Here is a 26,243-nt window from a genome sequence, read left to right as displayed (position 1 = left end):
GTCATCCCATCAGGCTCCTCCCTGGTGGTAAGCCTGCTTGGGGGCATGTTCCTCCCCAAGAACTTGTGTGGCCAGGTTTGGGGTTAAGACAAGGGTTTCCCAGCCTGAGTAGGAAGGACACAGGCACTTCTCCTCTTCCAGGAGAAGGGTCGTGGACACATCTAGAAGCCAGTAATTCACCTGTCCTCTGTCCCACAACCTCCTTTCCAAGAAGGAAAGGTAAAATTCAACGCTTGTTACTTCCTTGGGTCTGGACAAGGGGAGGCACCTTCCCCTGAATGAGAAACTGTGGCCTCTGGGACTGAGCAGAGAATGAGAGGGGCTGGACCCAGATCGGTCCTCAGGACACAGTGCCTGTGGGCGTGCTCGGAAGTGGGAGGGGGGGAGCAGTGAGGGGATGTGGAGAAGAGATATAAGGCCTCTTGTCCCAGAAGCAGCCAGGAGGTGAGAAGAGGTGTTAGTGGCACCCAGGAAGGCAGAAGAGGCTGAGGAATTCAGGAGGGGCAAGAACAGCCCTACAGAAAAGGCTCTGGGCACACTCTCTCTCTCTTTTGCGGCCAAAGCCAGAGAAAGAACAGCCAGTTGCATAATCCTTCTATTTGCTCAGATCTACATTTTGCCTTGAAGCTCCCTGCCCTGGGAAGTGATTGAGGAAGGCACCCAGCAAGGACTGGGCAGGGCAGGGAGTCAGTAGACCAACCAGGGGTGCGCAGGGTCTTCAGCCTTTCTTGCACCACTGCCGTCCAGGAGGATGGAGGCCTTCAACGAATCTTCCCCGTTCAACTTCTCCCTCCCGCACAACTTTGGCAAGCGGCCCACCGACCGGGCGCTGAGTGTCATTCTGGTGATCATGCTGTTAACCATCATGCTCTCGCTGGGTTGCACCATGGAGTTCAGCAAGATCAAGGCGCACTTCTGGAGGCCCAAGGGGCTGGCCGTCGCTCTGGTGGCGCAGTTTGGCATCATGCCCCTCACTGCCTTTGGACTGGGCAAGTTCTTCCAGCTGAATAACGTCGAGGCCCTAGCCATCCTGATCTGCGGCTGCTCACCGGGGGGGAACCTCTCCAACGTCTTTGCCCTGGCCATCAAGGGGGACATGAACCTGAGGTAGGACTGGGGGTGAGAAGGGAGCTACCTGGGGAGATTGCAGTCAAGGCAAAGAGCCAGGAGGGGAGTGAATGGGGGCTGGGAGGGTGTTAGGGCAGGGGGTGGCAGCCATTTATGCTCAAAAGCTAACACTGGGCTGGGGGCAGACGCTGGGGTACATCTTGGCTTAGGCTCCAAGCCAAAGGGGCTCAGCTGGTCCAGGGACATCCTGGAGAGACCCCGCCCCTACTCCCAGGGTTGTCTCAAATGGCACAAGGACTGTCTTGAAGGAATACTGTATTGATTTAAAGCAAAGGGACCTCTGGTGAACTTTCACCCATCTGCCAGGGTAGGCAGAATTCTGCTTCAAGGCCAGAGATACGAAAGGGAGTGCAGATTAGTCCCAAAGATCTCCAAGGAGATCAAGGCGGCTCAGAACCAAAGAGCACCTCCAGTTCCTGCAGACCAGGAAGGAATTGCCAAAGATCCCCCCAACTGTCTGTGCAAGTGGGCTGTCCTCTCTGAACCTCCCCTCTCCACCCATCAGAGGCAAGAACACTTCAGCGCAAAGACACAGCCAGGTAGATCCTGGAGTCCCCCAGCACCAGGTCAGGGTCCCATGTCAGGACAAGCCTCACCTCAGCCAAACTGGGAGGAGGCAACAGCAGCATCCCCACACCCAAACCATTACAGCAGAAGTCAGTGAGGGTGGAATCCTGCAGGGGGCAGCTGAATACCCGTCCTTCCAAAGAGGTGGGACTCTGGTCTGGAATGTTTCCCAGGGCAAAGCCACGTCAGACTAGCTCCAGCTCCAGCAGCAGCTTCTGCTGGCTGAAGAAAACTCACCAGCATAAAAGCTCTGGCTCTTACTTAATTGTCCATCTCAAGCCTGTCTCTTATGGTTCAGTCCTCAGTGGAGAGGCTATTCCATGCCAGGCAGGGCAGTAAATTCAAGACAGTCCATCTGCTTGTGCCTGTCACTACCCTGCCCCTGACTGAACTGTACTAAGGAAACCAGCCAAGTAGGGAATCCTCTTCCTGGTGATGCCAAGTGATGCTGGAGCTGATACTTGAATGAAAAAATGATAGTGATCATGGGGGGTTACCTGGACCTGCCGCCTGAGAAGCTCTGGACTCTCCACCCATATAATTCAACACTCACTGAGGTGTTTGATGGAGAGAGAGCCTGGCTTGTACAGTCTCTCACGGGAACATGTCCAGTATTCAACTACCTCACTGTGAGGAAGTTCTTCCCCTTATCTGATCTAGGTCCTTCCTGCAGCAAGACAAGCCCCTGACCTGATCTAGACAAGGCCCAATGCAGCCTCTGTGTCCCATACAGAGAAACCTGAACCATATCTTAATTCTGACGTAGAAGGGCTGCAACCTTGCCTGGTAGCTTAGCTGGTAAAGAATCCACCTGCAATGCGGGAGACCTGGGTTCGATCTCTGGGTTGGGAAGATCTCCTGGAGGAGAGCATGGCAACCCACTCCAGTATTCCTGCCTGGAGAATCCCCATGGACAGAGGAGCCTGGCAGGGTACTCAGGGCCTTATGGCTCTGTATCAGTAGAGCTGCGCGGGCGGGTGGGGAGGTGGGAGGCAGTGTTAAAGCACAGTAGGGGAGTCTCTAAGTGTGAGTGACCAGATGTCCCAGTCTCTTGAGCCAGTGAGTGCCAATAAGGTCCCTTTGGCAATGCCTGCTTTTCGGAGGCTCTAGGACTCCACCAGTGACGCCTCCAGTGACTCACTGTCTTGCTCAGGCTCCTGGTCTGGGCACCTGGGACCTGTCACCTCCACCTAGGCCCCTCAAGAGATAATACTTTGCAGGACAGCCACCTTCTGCCATAAAGCCCCTTCCCACAGACCAACCTCCCATGTACATGAAACCAGCCCTCTGACCCCACTCACCCTCCACCATCACAAGCTGCCAGAAACTTCAAATTCCAGATTGAGTTCACCTGAGACAACTTGTTACAGGTATTATAGTAATGATAATGGTGCTGATAATAAAAGACAGACTGGCAATGGGCCAAAGGCTCTACATGGGATCCTGATACGGCTTCCATGAGGAGGTGCTATAAGGAGCTCCATTCTAGAGACAAGAAAACTGAGCTTTAGAGAGGTTAATACATTTATCCGAGGCCTGGGGGCTCCAAAGCCTGTGCTTTCACTCAAATATCTTCAATGCCCAGTGTGGCTGGAGGATGACCGCCAGCCTCTGAGGTGTGGGCCTCCCTGCACAGGGCATATGCCATCCATCTCTGCCATGGCTATTGTGGGATTAGGAACTCATGGCTGGCATAGCTTCCTGCTTTTCAGGAGAAGACAGAATCTCCCTTTGAAGGTGAAATCTCCAAATTTTTAATTGTTGGCAATGATTTCAAATTTTTTAAAACACTGTGCAAGCCAAACTGTACATGTCAGAGGCCCAGATGCCACCCAGAGGCTGTGGGTTTGAGGCCTGTGTACGATACCATGCTATTCCCATGTGGACTAGAAAGGAGTGTTGAGACCAATTCCACTTTACACGTGAGAAAGCTGAAGTCCAGAGACTTGCTAGAGGCTTCCCGAGAATCTGTGGGCAAGCTGTGTCCGGAGCCAGTCCCGGGGTCTCTCTTGCCAGTCATTCTGCTTCACGGCTGGAGTGAGGCTGAGGGAGATCCTCATGGGTGAAGGGGGAGAAGGAACATTCCAGAAGGCTGGGTGCCCCCTCCCCCGGTGGACCTCTCAAGGCAGCCAGGCACAGCAGCTCTTTCCTCTAGGATGCCGAGAGTCATGCTTCAAAAAAGACAGTGGACCCACAGGCAAGAGAAATTGCCCTCCCTGAGGGACAGAGAAGAGAGGGACAGTGAGAACTGGGCCCCTTTGATGACCACCTATGCCACGCCTCGAGTTCACCTGCTCACCCCCACCCCTCATCCAGCCTACAGCAGACAGCAGAGCCAATGGCTGTGGAGACAACCCAAGGATTCTCACAGTTCTCCCCACCATGAAAGACTAGGCAGGAGACAGAAGCTACTCAGGTTCCCCGAAGTCTCCCACTTCACCACAGAGACTGACCGGTTCCCTCACAGCTCCCTCAGCTTCTGCTGCCAGTGCCTCTGTTAACAGGAGCTCAAAACCTGTCCCTCAAGCAGGGTATATACAGTTGCCCCAAAGCAGGCTGTGTGGAGGGCTCTGAGAATTTAAGCAGGAAGGTTTAAAAAAAAAAAAGAAATGTGCTCCATTCCCCCTGGTCCCTGGACCCCTAGACAAGGTCCATAGCAGACTCTGGGTCCTATAGACAGAAACCTGGACCATATCTTAATTCTGATGTAGAAGGGTTGCCAGCTTCCCTGGTAGCTTAGCTGGTAAAGAATCCGCTTGCAATCCAGATTCACAATGTTACTACATGACAGGTTCGTCTCAGAGCTACAACAGGACTGCCCTCCCAGCACTGCCCTTCAGGGTAACAGGATCACAACCATTACAGATACCAGAAATGTAGGCCAAGAGCCAAGCCCTTGCACGGGCGGAGGAGGTATCCGGAGGTCTGGGAGCACGGCTCCCACACACACGCCAGTGCACAAGGCACACCAAGTCCCAGAGCAAATTCCAAAGCTCCCGACATGCCGAGCCAAAGCAAGCATGACTCCTGTTCAAGGTCATCAAAACAAGCACACGAGTTTCATGTGTGGCCTTTCTCCTAGGCAGAGGTCAACAGCTAAGCGCTGTGTAGCCTACCGAATGCCCTCCCCAATCTCATTCCCCTCTTCCTACACTCAAGGAGCACCTCCCAGGATTTGACTTTCAGCCCTTCCACAAACCCTTTTATATTTTATATTATACTATTACTATGTATGTATATATCCACCAGCAAGATACACTCCTGCATTTGTTGTTTTTAAACTTTATATGAACTGTATCATACTACCCATATCATTTGACAACTTGCTTTCTTTGAGATGATAGGTTTAAAAATAAAAGAGCTATTTTGTGCATTTGAACTGCAGAATAGTTTGTACCAGGCTTCCCTGGTAGCTCAGTCAGTTAAGAGTATGCCTGCAGTGAAGGAGACCCGGGTTCAATCCCCGGTCAGGAAGAGCCCCTGGAGAAGGAAATGGCAACCCACTCCAGTATTCTTGCCTGGAAAATTCTATGGACAGAGGAGCCTGGCAGGCTACAGTCCACAGGGCTGCAAGAGTCAGATACGGCTTAGTGACTAAACCGCAACCACCATAGTTTGTTTGCATTGTCCTGTTGGCAGGCGTTTATGCGGCTTTCCTGTTTAAGCAAGTCTTGTGCCTGCTACCCCTATGATCACATGTGAGAGCATACAGGAACACAGGACTGCTGGGTCTTGAGGTTCACACGTCTTCATCTATCCAGACTAGTTGTTCTACATCTCACTCCCCAGGGCAGTGTATGAAGATCCCTGTTTCTCTGTGTCATCATCTGTATAAAATGAAATGTCATGGTGGTTTTAAATTTAATTCATCATAGGCTTCCCTGATAGCTCAGCTAGTAAAGAATCCACCTGCAATGCAGGAGACCTGGGTTCGATTCCTGGGTCAGGAAGATCCCCTGGAGAAGAGAAAGGCTACCCACTCCAGTATCTGGCCTGGAGAATTCCATGGACAGTCCACGAAGTCACAGAGTCGGACACAACTGAGCAACTTTCACTTTCATGGGAGGTCTAGCACCTATTCAAATCTCGTTGGCCATTTGGGTGTCCTTTCTGAAAATAATGCCCTTTGCGTATTTTTCTATGGGATGGTGGTGCTTCCTTCTTAATAATTGGTAGTCATTTGTTGTTTTTACATGTTTCAACAGTCTACTCATAGTTTGGGGCTTATCCTTATGTTTTGATAATGATATAAAACTGTGTATTTTAACTTAACCAACTGTATTAATATTTTCCCTTGACATTTTATATTTTGGGGATTATTTAACAAACACTTTACTGCCTTCAAGGTCATATATACATTCACCTATGTTTGAAAAGTTTTAAAGCTTTGCATCTCACATGAAGATCTTTAATTTATTAGTATGTATTCTGTGATCTAATTGTATCTTTTCCACCTGAATAGAAAAAATTCCTAGGATCAGTGAATTTTTTTCCAGCAACTTGTAACACCACCTCTTGTTGATCAGATGCTCAAATAAGCATGGGTTTATGTCTGAGATCTCTCTTCTATGTGGCTATTCTTGTACCAATATCACATTTTCTTTTATAACTCTATGGTAAATTTTGATAAGTGAAAGGAGTTGCCCTACCTTGTTATTCTTGGAAATTATGTTAATTATTTTTGACCTTTTACTCATTCATTTGAATTTTGAGACTAACTCTCAAGTCGACAAAAGTTATTTCTGAAAGTTTGGTTAAGTTTGCATTAAATTTATAAATCAATACTGAATCTTCCCATCCACAAAACTGGTATAGGTTTCCTTTCATTCAATCATTTCATATTAGGAAGTTCTTCCATATAATTAAAAATTCATTTACTAATAATTTTTTGTAGTAATTTTTAATTGATTTTTTTTATTGCTAATGTATTCAGAATTTCATGGATTCTATTTACTAGTTAAAATAGAAATTCACTTGAATTTCCTCTGTGGACAGTTCTATCATCGGCTTATTTTAGTTTCTTCCTTTCCCCTCTATCTAGTTTTCCTATCTCGTTTTGCAATGCTAGCGAAGACGTACAAACTATAATTTACAGCAGGTGATGTGATGAGAACAGGTATCCTTCCTTTATTCCTCTAATTTTTCACCATTAGGTTTTCTATTTCTTGTAGATTTTTTGGACAGATAATCCTTTTCAGGTTAAGGGAATCCATTCTGTTGCTAGTGTGGTGATTTTTACCATGCATGAACACTGGATTTTGTTGAATGACACTTTTCTATACCATTTTTTTCTTTAATCCAATAATGCAGTGATACATATCAGTAGATTGCCTAATATTAAACCATTTTTATATTGCTGGGATAAACCCATTTTGTTCATTGTATTATTTTATAAAGGCATAGCTAGATTCACTAGGTAACATTTTGTGACTTTTGCTCCTGTGTTTGTAAATGAGAATGGTCCCTAATTTTCCTTTCTCATAATGTGACTTTTTTACCTTTGGTTCTAAACTCATACTAATCATATATAATTTGGGGCATGTTTCCCCTTTCTTTACTCTGAAACGATCTATACTTTGAATATTTAGCAGAACTCTACTATAAAATCATATACATTTTGTGTGAGGTTTGTTTGGATAATAGGTTTCAAAGTGTTTACTAAATGTCTTTAGTGAGTCTAAATTGATTCAGGTTTTCAACTTCATTTTAAGTTTTTGTAGATTTCCCAGGAAATTGTCCATTCAGTCTGAATAGAAAAATGAAAATATAAGACTATCCTTGATTTCTTCTATGGTCCTCTAAAATCTCTATTGTATCGGAAATTGTATTTCTTTTTGCATTCATGCTAAGATCAATTTGTGCCCATTTTCCTTTTTCTTGGCTAGCCTCGCCACAAGTATTTATATTATCGGACTTTGTAAAGAACCTGCTCTTGGTGTAATTGATTCTCAATTTATATCATTTTTAAAGGTTATTCTCTCATCTTTAATATTTTCTCTTTCACTGGGTTTGTTTCTCTTTCCAACTCTTGAATAAAATGCTTAGCTCATTAATTTTTAATCTTTCTTCTTTTCCTTTATAAACATTTCAAGCTATAAATTTTCCTCTTAAGGATGAATTTTGTCCTCTAGATTTTTAATATTTTTAAGATATAATTCACACACCATAAAATTCACCTTTTTAAAATCAGTAGTTTATAGTATATTCACACTGTACAACTATCACCACCAATTCCCAAACATTTTAATCATCCTCCAAAGAAACCTAAACACATTAGTAGTCACTCCCCATTCTCTCTCTCCAGCCCCCAGCAACCACAAATCTATTTTCTGTCCCTAGGGATTTCATGTAAATGGAATCATATAATACCTAGCCTTTCATGTTTTTGATTCCTTCACTTGCCATGCTTTCAAGATTCATCTTTGTGATAGCTGATATATAGTGGTACTTCATTGCTTTTTATGGCTGAAGAACATTCAATTACATGAATACACCACAATTTGCTTATCCATCAATATTTTATTTTCCACTTTTCAGCTGTAACTAATGTTGCTCTGAACACTTGTATGTACTTTCTCCATATTCTCACCGAGACTTATCATTTTTATTGCTTAGCTCCGCTAGTGGGTGTGAAGTGGTATCTCATTACCACTTTATCATTTCATTATCAGTTTTAATTTGTATTTCTTTTATAACTAATGGTGTCGAGCATCTTTTCATGTGCTTGTTGGCTAACTGTGTTTCTTTGGAGAAATGCCTATTCAAGTCCTTTGCCCATTTTTAAATTGAGTTATTTGGAGTTTTTTAGCTATTGAATTACGAGTTCTTTATATATTCTGGATACTGGGCACTTGCACGATTTGCAAATATTTTCTCCCGTTATGTGGGAGACTTATTTTGAGTATCCTTTGAAGCAGTTTTTTAGGTTTTGAAGTCAAAGTTACCTGTTTTTCCTTTGGTTACCTGTGCTTTAGGTATCACATCTAAGAAATCATTGCATAATCCAAAGTCAGTTCAGTTCAGTTGCTCAGTCATGTCAAACTCTTTGCGACCCCATGGACTGCAGCACATCAGGCTCTTCCTGTCCATCACCAACTCCCAGAGCTTGTTCAAGAGTTGGTGATGCCATCCAACCATCTCATCCTCTGTCATCTCCCCATATTTTAAAATACTATATTCTTCCTTTTTCCATTATGAGTTCATATTCAACCCATAAGAGAATTACATGTTCTGTTTTTCCAGTAGTCCTTTTGGAGTATTGATTACTGAGTAAACATTTGTTTCACCTCTCCTTTTTTCATAGGCTTAAAGTCTCAATTCTGGCCCCTCCCTTGGGTATTAAAACCTAAACACCAGATTACCAAGACTAACACCCTACCATCTACTCCTCCACATGCTGCAGCTTCAGCACAAGCCTACCTACTACTCGACATTCTTTTGTTTCTAGTCTCTGGAAACCTCCCCTCAGTTTCTTACAGGATGGAGTATGTGCTTAAGTGTTATAGGTGTTCATGACTATGTTGGGGGGAGGTTCCCATTATTCAGTCCACAGTATCTTTTGAGGGTCTCTCCTCAGCTTCTGACTCCTTGTGATATATCCACCAATTATGTTCTTGATGGCTGTACTCCAGACCCTTTGGACTAGGATGTAGTTGATGGTCATATCAAGCCCTCATCCCCAACCTTCTCACTAGAATGGACGCCAAAGCATATATTGTAAAGTAAATGTCTACAAATCCAAGATGTTCCCTAGCAGCTTCCTCTCCCCGTTGGTCTTTCTGAAGGGCCTCTTCCTACAGTGTTCTGAGACTAACAAGGATGAGATTCCAAATGCAGACAGCAACAGGGCAGTTAGGATACAAATGAGAACTGGGAAGATACATTGTTATTCAGGATCTGAAACTCACAATTTATCTTAAATAATGTTAAAGATAAGCCAAAACATAAAGGACATGAGAATATCAATGTTGGGTGTGTGTACGTGTGCATGCTGCTTCAGTTGTGTGCAACTCTTTGTGACTCCTGGACAGGAATGTAGCCTGCCAGGCTCCGTGGGAATGTCCAGGCAAGGGTACTGGAGTGGGCTGCCATGCCCTCCTCCAGGGGATCTTCCCAACCTAGGGATCGAACCCACATCTCTTACATCTCCTTTATTGGCAGGCAGGTTCTTTACCACTAGCACCACCTAAGAAGTCCTCAAGTGTTGGGGACTAGATTATTATTCAAGATAGAAAACAGGTCTGATGACCAGATTATCTTGTCACTTGACAGTGGCTAACTCTGTTGCTGCCTTCTCTAATACTCCACTATTGTGCTCCTTCATCAACTTTTTTTTTTACACAGTCCTCTTAATCACATGGGCTTCCCTCGTGGCTCAGCTGGTCAAGAATCCACCTGCAATGTGGGAGACCTGGGTTCAATCCTGGGTTGGGAAGATCCCCTGGAGAAGGGAAAGGTTACCCACTCCAGTATTCTGGCCTGGAGAATCCCATGGACTATGGGTCGCAAAGAGTCAGATAAGACTGAGTGACTTTCACACTTAATCATAACCTCTGTTTACTGCTTTTTCTTTGCATGTTTTTTTGGTTTTTGAAATCCCTCCCATGCCACCCACTCTCAAAGACCAAGTGCTCTATAATTGTGTATACGTTCAAACTCCCTGAGAGAAAATGTTCTTGATGTGCTTAATCTTTGTTATTTTAGTCAGAACCACTATGTCCAGCCATGCCCTAGACTCTAAAGGCAGGCACTTAGCCACTGTAGATCAGGTGTTATTCTACAACCCAACGGGCTATAGTTAGTGATGGGATCGCACAGCTTTTTTCAAAATGGGCTGTGCATATGTACAAGTATAGAGAGCAAAAAGAGTTCTATTACGGAGGAGATCAAAATGGCTCCTTTCACAGTGAAGTGTACAGGGACCTGGGTTCAAATCTCAGCCTTCCCACCTTTGTGATCCTTCAAGTCCCCAGCTTCCTCTTCATCAGTAAAAAGGAGATCGTATGCTTACCTCCTCAAACTACTGGGAAGAGGAAACAAAGCAATGCATGTAAGATTCTTCACGCCACGCCTGGCACACAGCAGGCACTCCACAAATAGTACAGGCATACCCTGGAGATACTGCAAATTCATTTCCCTACCACTACCATAAAGCAGAATATCACAATAATGTAAGTCATGTGGATTTTTTGGTTTCCTGGTGCATATACATGTTACTTTTAAACTATACTGTGACTTATTAAAGGTACAATAGCATTGTGTCTAAAAAAATTTGCATATCTTAATTTAAAAATACTTTATTGCTAAGAAATGCTAACCATGATCTGAGCCTTCAGCAAGTTGTAATGTTTTTGCCAGTAAAGGGTGTTGCCTCAATGTTGATCAGGATGGTGGCTGCTGAAGGTGAGGGTGGCTGTGGCAATTTCAAGAAGCAACTCCTTATCCATTCAAGTTTTACCATGCGTTGCAGCAATTCAGTCACATTTTCAGGCTCCACTTCTAGTTCTTGCTATTTTCACCACAGTCACGTCTGTAGTTGCTTCCTCCTCTAGTCTTGAATTGCTCAGTCATCCACGAGGCTTGAAATTAACTTCTTTTAAACTCCTGTAACACTGATATTTTGACCTCTTTCCAGGAATCATGAATGGCCATCTAGAATAGTGAATCCTTTCCTGAAGATTTTGTTAATTTTGCACAGATCCATCAGAGGAGTTACTATCTATGGCAGCTGTAGATGCATCTTCTTCTGATAGAACACTGTTTCATCTGCACTGAAAATCTCTTTAGCATGGCCATCTTCACTGATGATCTTAGGAAGATCTTCTGGATAACTTGCTGCTTCACCCTGCACTTGCACATATATGCATATGGCAAGAAACATCCATGTTTCTTCTGCAGATTCCTCACCTCTCTGAGCCTTCCTAGAATTGAAGAGAGTTCAGGCCTTGATCTGGATCAAGCTTTGGCTTAAAGGACTGTTGTGGCTGGTTTGATGGTCTCTTTAGATCACTACAACTTTCTCCATAAGGCTGTTTTGCTTTCTTCTCATTCGTAAGTTCACTAGGGTAGCACTTATAATTTTCTTCAAGAACTTTGCCCTTGCACTTACAACTGGCGTTTGGTGCAAGAGGCCTGGCCTTCAGCCTGCCTGGGATTTCCACAGAATCTCCTAAGAGTAAACATTTCTACCTTTTAACTTAAAAACATAAGAGACATCTGACCCTACCTTTCACTTGAACACTTAAGAGACCAGTGTGGGGTTTGTAATTGGCCTAATTTCAGTATTATGTCTCAAGAAACAAGGAGGCTTGAGGAGAGAGAAAAGGGGGAGCAGTCAAAACACACACATTTATATCCTTGAAATTCACCATCTTACATGAGCATGACTCACAGTGCCCCTAAACAATTACAATAGTAATATCAAAAATCACTGTGACAAATACAATGAAAAAGCGTGAAATACTGCAAGACTTGCTAAAACACGACGAGACACCAAGTGAGCAAATGCTGTTGGAAAAACAGCACCAATAGACTTGCTTGATGCAGGACTGCCATGAAGGCTCATTTATAAAAACACAACTGTGAACTGCAATAAAATGAGGTATGCCTGAATTAATGAGCGCCCTCTCTCTCTCCATTTTTCCTATGTCTCCCTCTCAGCATCGTGATGACCACCTGCTCCACCTTCTTCGCCCTGGGCATGATGCCCCTCCTCCTGTACCTTTACTCCAGGGGCATCTATGATGGGTCCCTGAAGGACAAGGTGCCCTACGGCGGCATCATGATATCACTGATCCTGATTCTCATCCCTTGCACCATAGGCATCATCCTCAAATCCAAACGGCCACAATACGTACGCTATGTCACCAAGGTAAGAACCTGGGGGTCTGGGCAGGGAGTGAGAACCCCACCATCATAGCAGTAAATGGCTTGATCCGAGTCATTTGGGCTTCTTCTGTGTCAGTTTTCTTTCCTTGATTAAAAAAAAAGTCTGCTATTGATACAACCTACTTCATGAGATTGTAATGCATATGAGAGTATTTTTGAAGCGTTAGCAGGAAAAAAAGGAAAACACCACACACAACATACAACCATTTTGATAATTAAGCTTTTATCATGTACCTACTAGATGTTACGTTTTATGCTACTAAGGATTCACTGTCCTCAAAGAGTTTAATCACAGAAAATCAGTAACACGTGAGAAACAAGACACAAGAGTGTATAGTCAGGCATTGGCAGAATGCAAGGAAGGTAAGGTTAAGAAGGGCCAGGTAGTCAAGAAAGGCTTCTCTGGAGGATGGAAGGAGGGGTGGTCTTGAGCGAGACCATGAATAAAGGGTCAGATTTGGGTAAGCCTAAGGAAATGTCTGAATAGAGGAGTTCAGAGGGAGACCAAAGGCAAACATGGCTGACTAGATAAGAAGGTGGAGGGGAAGAGACCAGAAGAGCTGGGAGGCACACTCACAGCGCTTTGGGAATGGGATGGAGGAAGTGGAGAGTTGGTCCCAAAGGGTGTGGGGGAGTGCCATGAGGGCACCATACCACTGCCTTGCCTTGGAAAAACCAGACCCTTAGAGAGCTCCCTCTGCCAACTCTTATGACCTTGGAGCTCACTCCCCATCAGTCTCTCCTCTGGTTCACTGCTCACCCCTGGGATCCAAGTGCCAACCTGGTCCTCGGGATAAACTCTGCATCCTGAAGGCCTGTTTTTGTTCCTGCCCCTGGATCTATGCCTTTGAGCCGGTCTACAGGGTACACTACTTGGAAGCGCAAGGCTTGGCAGCAGCTTTAGGCCTGGAACAGAGGTTTGGTCAGATTTCCAGGGTCTTTCCATTTTCACAGTGCCATTGTCAAAGGTAGATTTTTGCCCTTGCCCTGGTGCAGTCCTAATACCACGGCCACAGTTCCCCTCCCGACCTGTTGGAAGATGTGAAGTCTCCTGCCAAATGGCTGGTCACCCCACTCTGCTCTGGACAGCATCTTCTGTTTTCACCCTTGCTTCTCAGTAATCTTTTATTCATCACATCCTCTTATTCCCACAGCCTCCTCCTCACTCTCATTTTTAGAATGACACCGTATTAATTCTTCCCAATCAACATCAGTTCTGGTTTACATCTCTCCTTTTTTTCAGTAAGTAGTCACTGGACTGGACTTCCTGTTTCAGCCAACACCTGTCTTTCCTCCCCTTCCTAGCCATGCTCCCAGCAGACATCCACTGCCCCCACCTACCTTCCACTCCCACCCAGCCCCCAGGGCTGTTCTCCAGTGACAACCCTCATCAATCAGTGTCTACTCCTCAGTCTCCCATCCACTCACATTTTGATGACCCCTTGCTCCACTTTCTTCACCAAATCCAACAGACATGTCTCAACTATTCTTTTAGTGGTTTTTGATATGGCTGACCACTGCCTCCATCTCAGAAATCTTTCTCCTCAGCTTCAGTGACAGGGCACCTGCTTTCCTACCACCTCTCTGGCATTTCTTTTCAAACTCCCTTGTGAGTTCCTGTGGCAAAGGTTACTTCTCTGCATTCAGCCCAAGGTTTCTGCTTTTCTTACCTACGCCTGGGACCTTCCCACCATGAGATCTGGCCCATCTCAACAGCCATCTACAAGCTGATGACCACCAGAACAGTATCTTCAGCGCTCACAGCTCTCCTGACTCCAGAATCCATGTATTAACTACCAAATCTTTCTACTGAATATGCCTCAGGCATTTAAAACTCAGTATGTTTTAAATTTAAACCATTTCCTCAAACTTGCTCTTCCCTCCTCCCTGTGTCGTCATCTCAATGAAGCATTTAATGTGCCCAACTGCCTGAGCCAGAAACCAGAAAGCCATTCTCCACGTCCTCTCTCCCTCCCCACCCACACTAATCACCAATTGCCAGTTCTGCCTTCTTTTGCTTGAGTCCATGTTTCTCCATATCCACTGTCTTCATTCAGGCCACTCTCCTCTCTCACTAAGCTACTCAGTCTTCTAACCTGGTTCCCTTACCTAATTTTAACCTGAGTCTGGAAAGAACAAACTATCATGTCACTCTATTGCTTAAAGCCCCTCACTGGTTCCTTATTCTACCCCACGAGTCATGAGGCTCCTCAGCCCTTTCTTAATTTGGTCTCAACCAACCTCTCCAGTGTTAGCTCTTTTCTTTGCACATGCCCTTCCCTCTGCCTGGAATACTCCTCTCTCCAAAATCCCACCTCCCTCACCACCACCTTTCAACTGGACACATCCTTCAAGTCTCAACACAATTAGCACCTGCTCTGGGAAGCTGTTCTCAACCCACAAGCTTGGACAGAATGTGTGTCCTATTTGCTCCCTCATCACCCAACATCCTTGTAGCATTTATTGTATTCGTATTAAAAATACCACTTGTTTTTATTCCCCACACACCTGCAAGAAGATCCTAAGGCTGTGTCTTAACACTGAATTCTCTAACACTCACATCTAATGCCTGAGAATAAACAAAGGAATAGAGGACAAATCCTGTCTCTCCCACACATGAGTAGACAAACAAAAAACCAGAAACATGAACCTGTCATCTCACTTACTGAAGAGCTTGTGGAATGTAGAAACAAAAGGAAAAATATATCACACAGAAGATAAAAATGTGAAATGAAAAAAAAAAAAAGACATCTTTAAGGACACAAAAAAAAAAAAAAAAAGTGAAATGACCCCGATATCACTTAAAGCAACTTTGCCCTCCTCCACTTTGTAGGTGAAACCAGAGACTAGAACCCCAAAAGCAACTGATATAACGTGTCTCCTGATCTAAGTATTCTTCTGAGAATGGCAAATACTCTAAGAGATCACTTATACGTGGAATCTAAAATATGACATGAATGAACTTAACTGTGAAACAGAAACAGGCTCACAGACATAGAGAACAGACTTGTTGCCAAGAGGGAGAGGGGCAGTACAGAAGGATGGAATGGGGGTTTGGGGTTAGTAAACTGATGTATACAGATGGATGGACAAGGGCCCACTGCATAGCACTGTCAGCTATATTCACTATCCTGTGAGGAAATGTAAAAGAATGTGAAATGTATCTGAGTCACTTTGCTGTACAGCAGAAATTAACACAACACTGTAAATCAAGTACACTTCAATTTTTTTTTTTAAAGTGTTCTGAGGATGGAAAAAAGAATCTCAGATCTTAAGGCTAGAGAGGGCTTCAAGATGAGGTAGTCTCCTGCCTTATTCTCATTTTATATATAGAATAACTGAGGCCCAGGGAATGTCTCTCATTCCTGTTTTGTTACACATCCATGACTCAATTCTACAGTAAATGACCCCAGAGAACATTAAAAGGGCTGAGATACACCTGGACAGGAAGGACAGGAGCCAGTAACAAAGAATCACATAAAATATAAGTGTACCTTAGGACCTGCTTTGCCGCTGGCCAAACCTCCAAGGTTAGACAAGCAGAAGGGCAACAGCTCCATTAATCAATTGCTCCCAAACAAGATATCATTCCCATGAGGTTGCAGATAAAAGTGAGTGGCCAAGATGTAAAGGCTGAAATTTTCTTGCTTTTACATTTCTTTGAGGACTATGCTCATTCTTAATCTTCCCAATTCATAATGTAGTGAGTTACAAGCTGGAACAACTGTCCCAGCTTCTTTGCATACCGAACACTCCTAGAGACTTTCAAATCAAAATTACCCAACTTCTGATAACTGGCTCTGACAGAAGCTATCTGTTCAAACTCTGCTCAACCAGTAGCATTCCCTAGTGAGAGGTCACATTTGGACACACCAAGATACAATTTTAAGGATGCCCTATTTGGGCTACCCTGGTAGCTCAGATGGTAAAGCATTTGCCTGCAATGTGGGAGACCTGGGTCTAGAAGATCCCCTGGAGAAGGAACTGGCAACCCACTCCAGTGTTCTTGCCTGGAAGATCCCATGAACGGAGGATACTGGCAAGCTACAGGGGGGTCACAGAGTCAGACACAACTGAGCAACACTTTCACCATTTGGAAAGGTAATTCAAATAATACTGTAACTCACCCATGCAGGAGTTTATTCAAGCCTATGTGGTTAGAAAGTTGGTGAACCTGAGCATGACACAGTCCAGGTGCCACTCAGCATAAGCCACTCACCACTCTCATTATAAGGATCCCACCCTGACATTGACTCAACCACACTACCTATGCTTTCCCCATACCTGTTGCTACTGACCGAAGACTTGACTCTCCTTTGTCTCAGTTTATGCCACCTTGTGACTTCTGCAGCCTGCGGGCCTCCATGTCAAAATTTTCACACTTGTCTCTGCTCTTGCCTCCCCTTCTCTGTAACTCTACAAACTCCCTAAATGAGAGAATTGATTTCCTCGTTGGGTCGCTCACCAACCAGGTCACCTACATGGGAAGAGTTAGGCCAGGTTATCTCCTGGATCCCTGGCAAGCTGAGCTGGCTGCCCATGAATGGACAGACACTCATCACAGCTTTAGTCAGCAATGACAGGGCAATGCAGGTGACAGAAAACATGGTCACCTATGAACAAACAACTACTGTGGCCTCTCTTCTTAGCAAGAGGTCATGGACAGGAGATCCGAGTGACAAGAAACTGTGAGATATTACACTCCACTCCTTTCCCTACAAGCTACAAAGCAGTCAGTGGTTCTAAGATGCTAGGTGCTGTGTTGTCAACCTCATTCCAAAAGCTGAAGGACTCACCAGTTTACATATCTTGAGGAGGGCTAAGCCAGTTTTCACACCTGGGTCACATCAATGTCTATGCTCACCACCACTCTAAAGGCCCCAAGAATGGGAGAATGAGAATGAGGGCTTGAGATTAATACTCACGCAGACAAAGAGGGCTTCCGGATTCACAATCCTTGTAGCCCAATACCTCCTACATTCTTCATTACCCTCTTCAGAACAAAATCTGGACATCAGGTAGAGGACAAACCCAAGAGGCAAAAAATCCAAAAGGAGAAATTAACTCAAAACCCAAGGGTGAACTAAGCAGTTTATCAGTTAATTTTTGTTGTTACTCAGTCATGTTTGACTTCTTGCAACCCCATGGACTGCAGCACTCCAGGCCTCCCTGTCAGTTGTATCAGTTAATAGTCTCTCAATAAAACTTAAGTCATTACTAGTGAGATTCCTTCCTATCCTGGGACAGGACCACCAACAGTACAGGTGCTGTTTTATATGATTATCAGTTGCAACATGATTTAGAAACACCGAACTGCGCAGTTACAAGTAGAGCAACATAAATAAACGTTAAACTGTCACTAGGACAACACTGTGAATGTAATTAATGCCACTGAATTATACACTCAAAAAAGGTTAAAATGACAACTTGTGTGTTCTATATATTTTACCACATTTTTTTTAAAAAATTGCATTAGGAAATACCAAACACAGGTGTGAAATGAGCTGGAAATGGAACCATAACCATTACAGAACACAGTAAGTTCAAGGAAGGTTTGCTGCACACACTTGTATTTCAGAAAAGGCTTCCCTGGTAGCTCAGGGATAAAGAATCCGCCTGCTGGTGCAGGAGATGAGGGTTCAATCCCCGGGTCAGGAAGATCACCTGGAGAAGGAAATGGCAACCCATCCAGTATTCTTGCCTGGGAAATCCCATGGACAGAGGAGCCTGGTGGTTGCAGTCCATTGGGTTGCAAAGAGTCGGCCACAAGTTAGTGACTAAACACCACAACTCAGAAGATAAGAGGGACAGAGCTTAAGTTTATGCATGCATTTTCATCAGTTTAGATGTCACTCTAAAATGCAGACATGTAACACTCTTTGAAACCTTGAATCCTCCTTAGTAGAGAAAATTCTTAACATTCTAATTTCATGATAAATTGCCTACTGAAAATTCTAAGTGGTATGGAAGATCCAACTATAAAATCATAATCTTAAAAGAAAAAAAAACATACCATTGCTCCTGATGACAGTTGCTTTCACAGCTCTCACCTGGGGTAGGGTGGACCTGCACTGTTTCTAAAGATTCATTACCTGAGCTATTTGAAACTCTTTTTAGGAACTTTCCTATCATCCCAATTTGCAAGTCACTCAAGAAAAGCACTCATCCCTATACATCATTCAGATCTAAAAGCACATTATCTGACTTCATTACCTGCTTTAACCAGCATTGCTTCAAATGATTTTTGGCAACTTCCAGAAATCAGATTCATCCTAAAATAGATGAAGTCCCTACCCATAAAAGAGGTATTTAAGACAAGTACCACAAGTTCTAAGAACAGCTTCTACTCAGTTCCAAGATATCCAGAGCATCCAAAGCATTGTTGGGATGCGTAAAGAGAACTTTCATTTACAATACCCACTTTGCCGGAGGGCTGAATAGTCTCATCCTTCAGAGTCACAGCACTTCACTGAAAACCTGCTACTCAGAGATGTCTATCAGAAACTATGTCTGGCTGAGCTTTCAGTAACAAGGTAATCAGACCTATGACCGCCAGCAAGCTGCCCAGCTACAGGTAAGAAATCCAAGATGATGATAAAGGTCTTGCGTACTCCCTTTCACTTCAAATATGTTTATTAAAATGTTTTCCACCTTCGGTATCCACCAGCGCTTCCCTAGCTCTCTGCGCTCCTCCATATCCCCACACCCTTCTAACTGCCTTTTCTTCTTGTCCTTATTCGCAGGGAGGGATCATCCTCCTGCTTCTGTGCAGTGTGGCTGTTGTAGTGCTCTCCGCCATCAACGTGGGCAAGAGCATCTTATTTGTCATGACACCACACTTGCTGGCCACCTCCTCCCTGATGCCTTTCATCGGCTTCCTGCTAGGCTACCTTCTCTCTGCTCTTTTTTGCCTCAACGGACGGTAGGTATTATTGTTTTAGGTCCCACTGTCCCACGCCTTTCAGGAAAAAGATAAGATCCACAATCTGGGGAAAATAATTTTTAAGCAATATATTCAAATGCAAAAATGGAACAAGGCAATTGGACTGAGGAACAGTGGGGAGGTACTGGATGAATAACACAGAGAAACAAAATCCAAAGGTATCTAATCACACAAAGAGGAACAGTTCATGGCGAAGTGCTCCCTAGCAGAGCCTAGACTCCACCACCTGCCCAACTCCCTGGCAGTAAACGGCAGCGGAATAGCTCCATGTCTTCATGACAAGCCTTGATGAGGAAAAGGATCCCTTCCCCTTTGCCTCCTTTTCTGTCTAGGTTTTAGTTGTAACACACCACCTTGGGGTGGCAACTTTATAATAAATGTGCAGAGACCATGCTTACAATTTTTTAGCAAAGAACTATTTTAATCACTAATTGCAATTCAGTGAATAAAATGTTGTATTAAATGTAACAGTACATTCTTTAGCCCATAAAGTGTAAAGCAAGAGAATGTGTTCTCAAGGCAGATAATGGAACCAAACTTTCAGTTGTGAAGACATCCAAGCCAGAAATCGGACCACAGAACAAGGTTCCCAGACATTTAGACAATCTTTTACTTTATGCTGAAATCCTAATTGTCCTGTATGTAACTCAACATGTGCCAATGAACAATACTGGCTCAGATCTTTTCTCCCCGTAGCCAGACATTTTCCCCAAACTTCATTTTGGTAATTCCACAAGTGACAAACTGTAGATTTCTAAGCTAATCAAAAATTCCCTCATTAAAAACTCCCCACATGGACCTACTAGTCACCATTTTCCACAAAGCTGGATTAGTGACCTAAGAAATGGGTCAATTTGACTTTTCTCAAAACCCTGTGCACATGGCTCAGTTCCATCTTTCTGTGTTGGACTGTCAGTCTCTCTTATAAAGTATTTGGGAGAAAGATGACCAAGTGAAGTTGCACCCTTATGTCCCTTCTCTGAAGGCATTTGGTTGTTTTTTAATCAAAACAGATGCAAACGCACAGTTAGCATGGAGACTGGATGCCAAAATATTCAACTCTGCTCCACCATCCTCAATGTGACCTTCCCCCCTGAAGTCATCGGACCACTTTTCTTCTTTCCTCTCCTGTATATGATTTTCCAGGTTGGAGAAGGGCTTCTCCTTGTTGCCATCTTTAGGTGCTATGAGAAATTCAAGACTCCCAGAGGTAAGTACTGAATCATTCCCCTTTGAGCTCTACTCTCACCTGGGACATGATTTCACCAGCAACTGTCTCTGGCAAGGACCTTTCAAGAGGGGCTGTAACCCATAAAGTCATTAGGAACCAGACAGCACCAATGTGCAGGAAGGAATTTCAAAGAATCAAACTACCCATAGTTAGTGCATCTCATTTTCGCTGGGAGAGTAAGCTGTGGACTTTGCCTCATGGAACAGAGGGGATTTGGGCTGCTTTAACTGGGGAGACCATGCGGATGAATCAGACAGAACTGTCTTAAGCATTACATGGTTATGAGATCAGTAAGATTCTGTGTTAAGAGTAGGTTCTCAAGCCATGAAACCAGGTCAGAGCCCCAGCACCATTGGCATTGCTTTATGAGGGAAAACATGAAAGCAACGCAGTCTAATAAACCAGAACCAAAAAATGAGGATTCCAACTCTGGTTACACAGTAACAATAAGTCAACTACTAATCTAGATTTAATCTAATTACTACTGGATTAACAAATTCCTAGCCCATAGCATCTCTTTTTTAAGATGCTCAAGAGTATTCATTCTCTTCAAGATACAAACTTCAAGAAAGCCCACTGACTCCTTTCCTCAAAGTGAACATCAAATCTTTTTTTTTCTTCAGTATCTTTTTTCAAACCCAGAAAACTCAATCTCATTTGGTAACATATTTCAGTATTTTGTAACTCTAAACATTAGTATATTCATCTTAACCACTCATTCTTCAACTGACTCAACTTCCTATAAACTTGAAGATGTCTTAAGACCTCTTCAAGACCCAGAGCCTGAATCACACCCTAGGAGAAAGAAACTTACCCTGGTGGAATTTATCTTACAGTAGCAAATGAAGACTTACAGTAACTTAAAAGATGTAATCTTGGTTATCAAGCAGCCAAAAAGAAACCAATAAATAACTGATCATTACTTATGAACCATTTTTACTCAGCTCTGCTTGAAAACTAGAGCTATAGATAAGCATGCAGTCTGATACTTCTCTAAGATCAACTCAAGCTATTTGTTACCATTCAAGATTTCCACCCTCTTAACAAAAAAATTCCAGATCCCCAGGCTTGCGGTTTTAGTACCAGAAAGGGCTGAAATGCCAAGAGGCCATATTTTATAGCTTCTGGCTCTAGAAATCAATGTATGTAGGAAGATTCCTTGGGAGAAAACTAAGTGAAAATTACTCATCTCACATACTGTCTGGGCCCAAGTAGTGTTCAAGTTTAAGGATCTGTCAGTTTTTGTGCTTTGGACCCTTCTAGAAAGATGGGAAAATGGGAAAAGTGAACCCTAAGCATCTCTCCTTGCTACCACCATGTAGGCAGAAGTAAACCCAACACCACGACAGGCGTAATGGAAACACCTCTGGGAAGACTTCTCACTGACAGTGCTTTGCTCCCTGCCCCCACTGGTCCCAGAATGCAAGTCAACCATTGCTTACATGGACTCAACTCCCCAACTGTACCACTTGTACTAAGATGATAGAGACGGAGTGAAGCAGAGTCAGTGCTCTCTAGACCTTACTGCTCTTTATTAGACCCTTTGTTACGAGTATTATCATTAGAGTTGTTGAGGTGAAACCTAATTTTTCCTCAGTTTGACTAAGTCATGGGGAGAGAGGTGGTCAAGAGATAAGAGAAAAAAAAACAGCACACCCTAAGGGAAGTTGATATTATCCCCCAGACAGAACAAGTTTCTTAATCACTCTTTTGTTCTTCCTAACCCATGACCCTTTTCAACTTTACAGATGACACAAAAATGACCTACAAAGTTGATGCAACTGAAGAAACCCTCCCAACAGCTCTGGGAAATGGCACTTACAAAGGGGAGGAGTGCAATATTGGGTTTACTTCAGGCTTCCCCAAAGAGCTGGATTCTGGTCAGAAGGCAACTGAGCAACTCAACATGGCAAACTGAAGAGAGAGCAGAAAGAGGATCCACCTGTGGTGTGATTAGTCTCTCTCCAGCATTTCCAGCATAAACTATCAGAATCATTAAGCCTTGCATGGAGAACAAAGTGGGAGTCTACCCCGCAAGGCTTACCTGTCCTCAGCTCAGGACTTGATACCTGTTTTAAAAAATCAAAGACTTATTCAAGGACAGCCCTACAAAGGCAGGCACCAAAGCTGCCTTTGCATCCCTATAACAGTGCCTAAAAGGCATAAAAAAGCAATTTCTGAGCTGGTCAGTAAATGGGCTTTCACCCTAAAATCAAATATTAAAATTCCGTTCCCAGTTTTGTGACCCAAAAGGGAAATAAGACGCTCAGAGTATTGTAGGATTAGTAGACTTCAGAAGTCATTTCTAACCTTTAGATTTAGAAAAATCTAGATCCCATTCTTTCCCTTTTGACATCATTGGCACCAAAGCTACTGAGAACATGACACCAACTGGCTAAGACAAACTCACAACCATTCTGAAATGAAAGGACATTCTGGAGAACACAATTCTGGAAGAGAGCTTTAAAAAAGAAAAGGAAGGAGAAGTATAAATACCAAGAGAATAGTTTCTCTAATCTAATAATCTACCCCATCAATTCATTAGGTATCAGTAGTTTTCACGTTATGTTCAAATTTAAAATTGAGAGTAAACTATTGCCAAAATTAGTGATTGCTAACTTCAAAGTACTGAAATTCTTAAATTTCCAATTTTTCCCAATGAAATTTAGACATTTTCTATACTGCTCATAGGCAAACACATACACACACAGGCACATTAAGTCAAAGATAAATAAAAACACTTGCAAACAGCTGACTATACCTCGATTCCTTGTGAATTTCATATCCCTTAATGTGATTAAGTACAATGGAAACCAAGGCAAGTAAACATCTTTGCATCCATCTGGCAAATCTCCAGAACTATCACTACTCCCAACAGAACACCAACTTGGGTCATTAACCACCTCTTAAAAATGCTAATTTGTTTTTTAAAAAATTGTAAAGATATCTGCCACCTATCAACCTTACATTCTACCTACATTTACTTATCTGTTCAAATTGTTTTCTCTCGTATCTAGCTGACATCATCTACTAGACCTGGTTAGGAAGAATATTAAGTTCAGCTTTTTGAGTTAAGTATGGCTGAACTTGAGATATATTACACTCAAATTTCCCTTAGAGGACCAAGCTGAACCCTGAATAGCCAATCTCCATGTTGCTGAAAATTCAAGTATAATTTAGTCAGCTCTCTGTATCTGAGATTTCACATCAACTGATTCAACCAACCATGGACCATGGAATACAGCAAGAGGTATTTATTGAAAGTCTGTGTATAAGCAAACCCATGCAGATCAAACCTGCATTGTTCATGGGCCAACTATATATAGAAAAGTAATTACAGGGAGTTCCCTGGTGGTCCAGTGATTAGTAGGACTTCACACTTCCACTGCAGGGGGCAGGGGTTCAATCCCTGTCCGATAACAAAGATTCTTATGCCTTACAACACAGCAAAAAAAAAAAATTACGTCACACCACACAAAACCTGAAGTTGGACACAACTGAAGCAACTAACTGTAAAACCTGGTCCTAAAACTTTGCTTAGGATTACAGCCACGCTCATTATTTCTGATGTTCTGTATCTCGGAATTCAGGCCAACTTATCAATTCAAAATTAACTTGGTCATCTCTGCCATTAGTTTAAAGCGCTTTATCCTATTAAGAGTGATAAGCCACTGATAACTATGTATTTAATGATAGAGGTGAAAAGTCACTGGTAAAACATCAAAGTACATACAGCATGCCCTTCTGAGTTACCATATCTAAAAAGCCTAAGGGGAAAAATAATCACACCTCTCCACTTTACATCACAACTTCTGGCTGACCTGTACACCCTTCAACTACACTACAAAGAAAAAAAACCTAGGTTTCCCACAGAGGTAACCACAAAATGCCCCACATTCAAGTGAAACAACAAGTACACCACACGAACTCTCCCAAGAGTTGTGATCAGCTTCACAATTTTATGGCCTAAGTTCTGTAGTCTTGAACACAGGCAAGCTTTCATACCAAGAACTCTCAAATGCACTGCCTGCTAATGCAGATTCCCACTATCAAATGCCACACTCTGAGGAAGCCCAATCTGTTCCGAGTGCTGCCAATTCTGCCTTCCTCAAAATCCCTGAAAGGCTAGGGCAGTTAAGTGTGGTTTTGGGGTTCTGGAACTAGACTTCCAAGGTTCTAATACCAGTCTAGCATTTACTTGTTGTTCCAGGCCCTGGCTGGAGAAGGCAATGGCACCCCACTCCAGTACTCTTGCCTGGAAAACCCCATGGACGGAGGAGCGTGGTGGGCTGCAGTCCATGGGGTCGCTAAGAGTCGGACACAACTGAGCGACTTTCACTTTTCACTTTCATGCATTGGAGAAGGAAATGGCAACCCACTCCAGTATTCTTGCCTGGAGAATCCCAGGGACGGGGGAGCCTGGTGGGCTGCTGTCTATGGGGTCGCACAGAGTCGGACACGACTGAAGCGACTTAGCAGCAGCAGTAGCAGCCAGGCCCTGGCTCTCCTCTTGGAAAACCTTGTATTAAGAAATAAAATTATACATACATATATATAAATATTTCTATACAAATACTACATGTAATAGTTAAGTGGTTTAGCATTCAATGACAGTATATACGCGAGGAACTTAACAGAGCTACTATGTGTTACTCATTTTAACAAGTATTTATCTTGACTAGCATTCAATCAAACCAGTCTGAGATATTCCTAGAACAAACAATGAAACTAATTTCCTACAGATATAGGACTCTAACATTTAATAAAGGTGGATGTAGAACCTTAAGCAGTTTCACTACCATTTTCCCTTCAACAGACTGTTACACCCTACTAATAAAATGCATGTGAAAGCCTCTTAAAACATTACATGCAGTTATTTTTAAGTTTTATGGAATGATCCTGGACCATCAAAATCGTTTCACAACCTTTAAGTTAGGCATGAAATATTAACTTCTACAATCTGCTTCCCAAACTGTCCATCTCTTGGCTATGGAAACCTAAGTAACCTGATGCCAAAATCAGATAGGGTCACACACAAGGGAAACTGTCATAAAAAACTAAGTCATCATTTGCTTTCAATACTTCACACTTCATCCATCTTTTGACTAGCCTGGAAATGTCAAAGGCACTAATTTAAAAAAAAAAAAGCTCACCATACCTCACTAAGGTGGCTTCTCAGGTGGCATTAGTGGTAAAGAATCCACATGACAATGTAGAAGACTTAAGAGATGTGTGGGCTGGATTCTTGGGTCAAGATTCCCCTGAAGGAGGGCGTGGCAACCCACTCCAGTATTCTTGACTGGAAAATCCCATGGAGAGAGGAGACTGGCAGGCTACACTGCATGGAATCTCACAGTTGGACATGACTAGGACACACACACCTGCCTCACTGCTACAGCATTCCCGATGATGGATTTTAAATGCATCAAAAGTGCATGGGGAAGGAGAAGTAGGTAGCCATAACTCCTTCAGACAAACACACAAAAG

At 43.4% G+C, this 26,243-nt stretch overlaps 1 protein-coding gene across 1 annotated transcript; it reads left to right on the top strand.

Moving 5' to 3' along the window:
• Positions 1-420: 420 nt before the first annotated feature.
• SLC10A1 (solute carrier family 10 member 1) lies at positions 421-23,516 on the top strand. Its single transcript, XM_019969124.2, has 5 exons — positions 421-1,107; positions 12,355-12,565; positions 19,326-19,504; positions 20,539-20,735; positions 22,505-23,516. Exons 1-5 carry the CDS (start codon positions 752-754, stop codon positions 22,672-22,674), a joined length of 1,113 nt encoding a protein of 370 aa, XP_019824683.1. The 5' UTR covers positions 421-751; the 3' UTR covers positions 22,675-23,516.
• The last annotated feature ends 2,727 nt before the right edge of the window (positions 23,517-26,243 follow it).

This window comes from Bos indicus, chromosome 10, assembly GCF_029378745.1.
Source record: "Bos indicus isolate NIAB-ARS_2022 breed Sahiwal x Tharparkar chromosome 10, NIAB-ARS_B.indTharparkar_mat_pri_1.0, whole genome shotgun sequence".
Lineage (NCBI taxonomy): Eukaryota > Metazoa > Chordata > Mammalia > Artiodactyla > Bovidae > Bos > Bos indicus.
The sequence above is the reverse complement of the archived record's forward strand: the minus strand, read 5'-3'. Positions and strand labels throughout refer to the sequence as shown.

Bases quoted from the DNA above. Each gene is read 5' to 3' on its own strand.
- SLC10A1 (XM_019969124.2), top strand. From the start codon at position 752: ATGGAGGCCTTCAACGAATCTTCCCCGTTCAACTTCTCCCTCCCGCAC. The intron at 12,566-19,325 runs GTAAGAACCTGG...CCTTATTCGCAG, and splicing joins ACGTACGCTATGTCACCAAG to GGAGGGATCATCCTCCTGCT. The intron at 20,736-22,504 runs GTAAGTACTGAA...TCAACTTTACAG, and splicing joins GAAATTCAAGACTCCCAGAG to ATGACACAAAAATGACCTAC.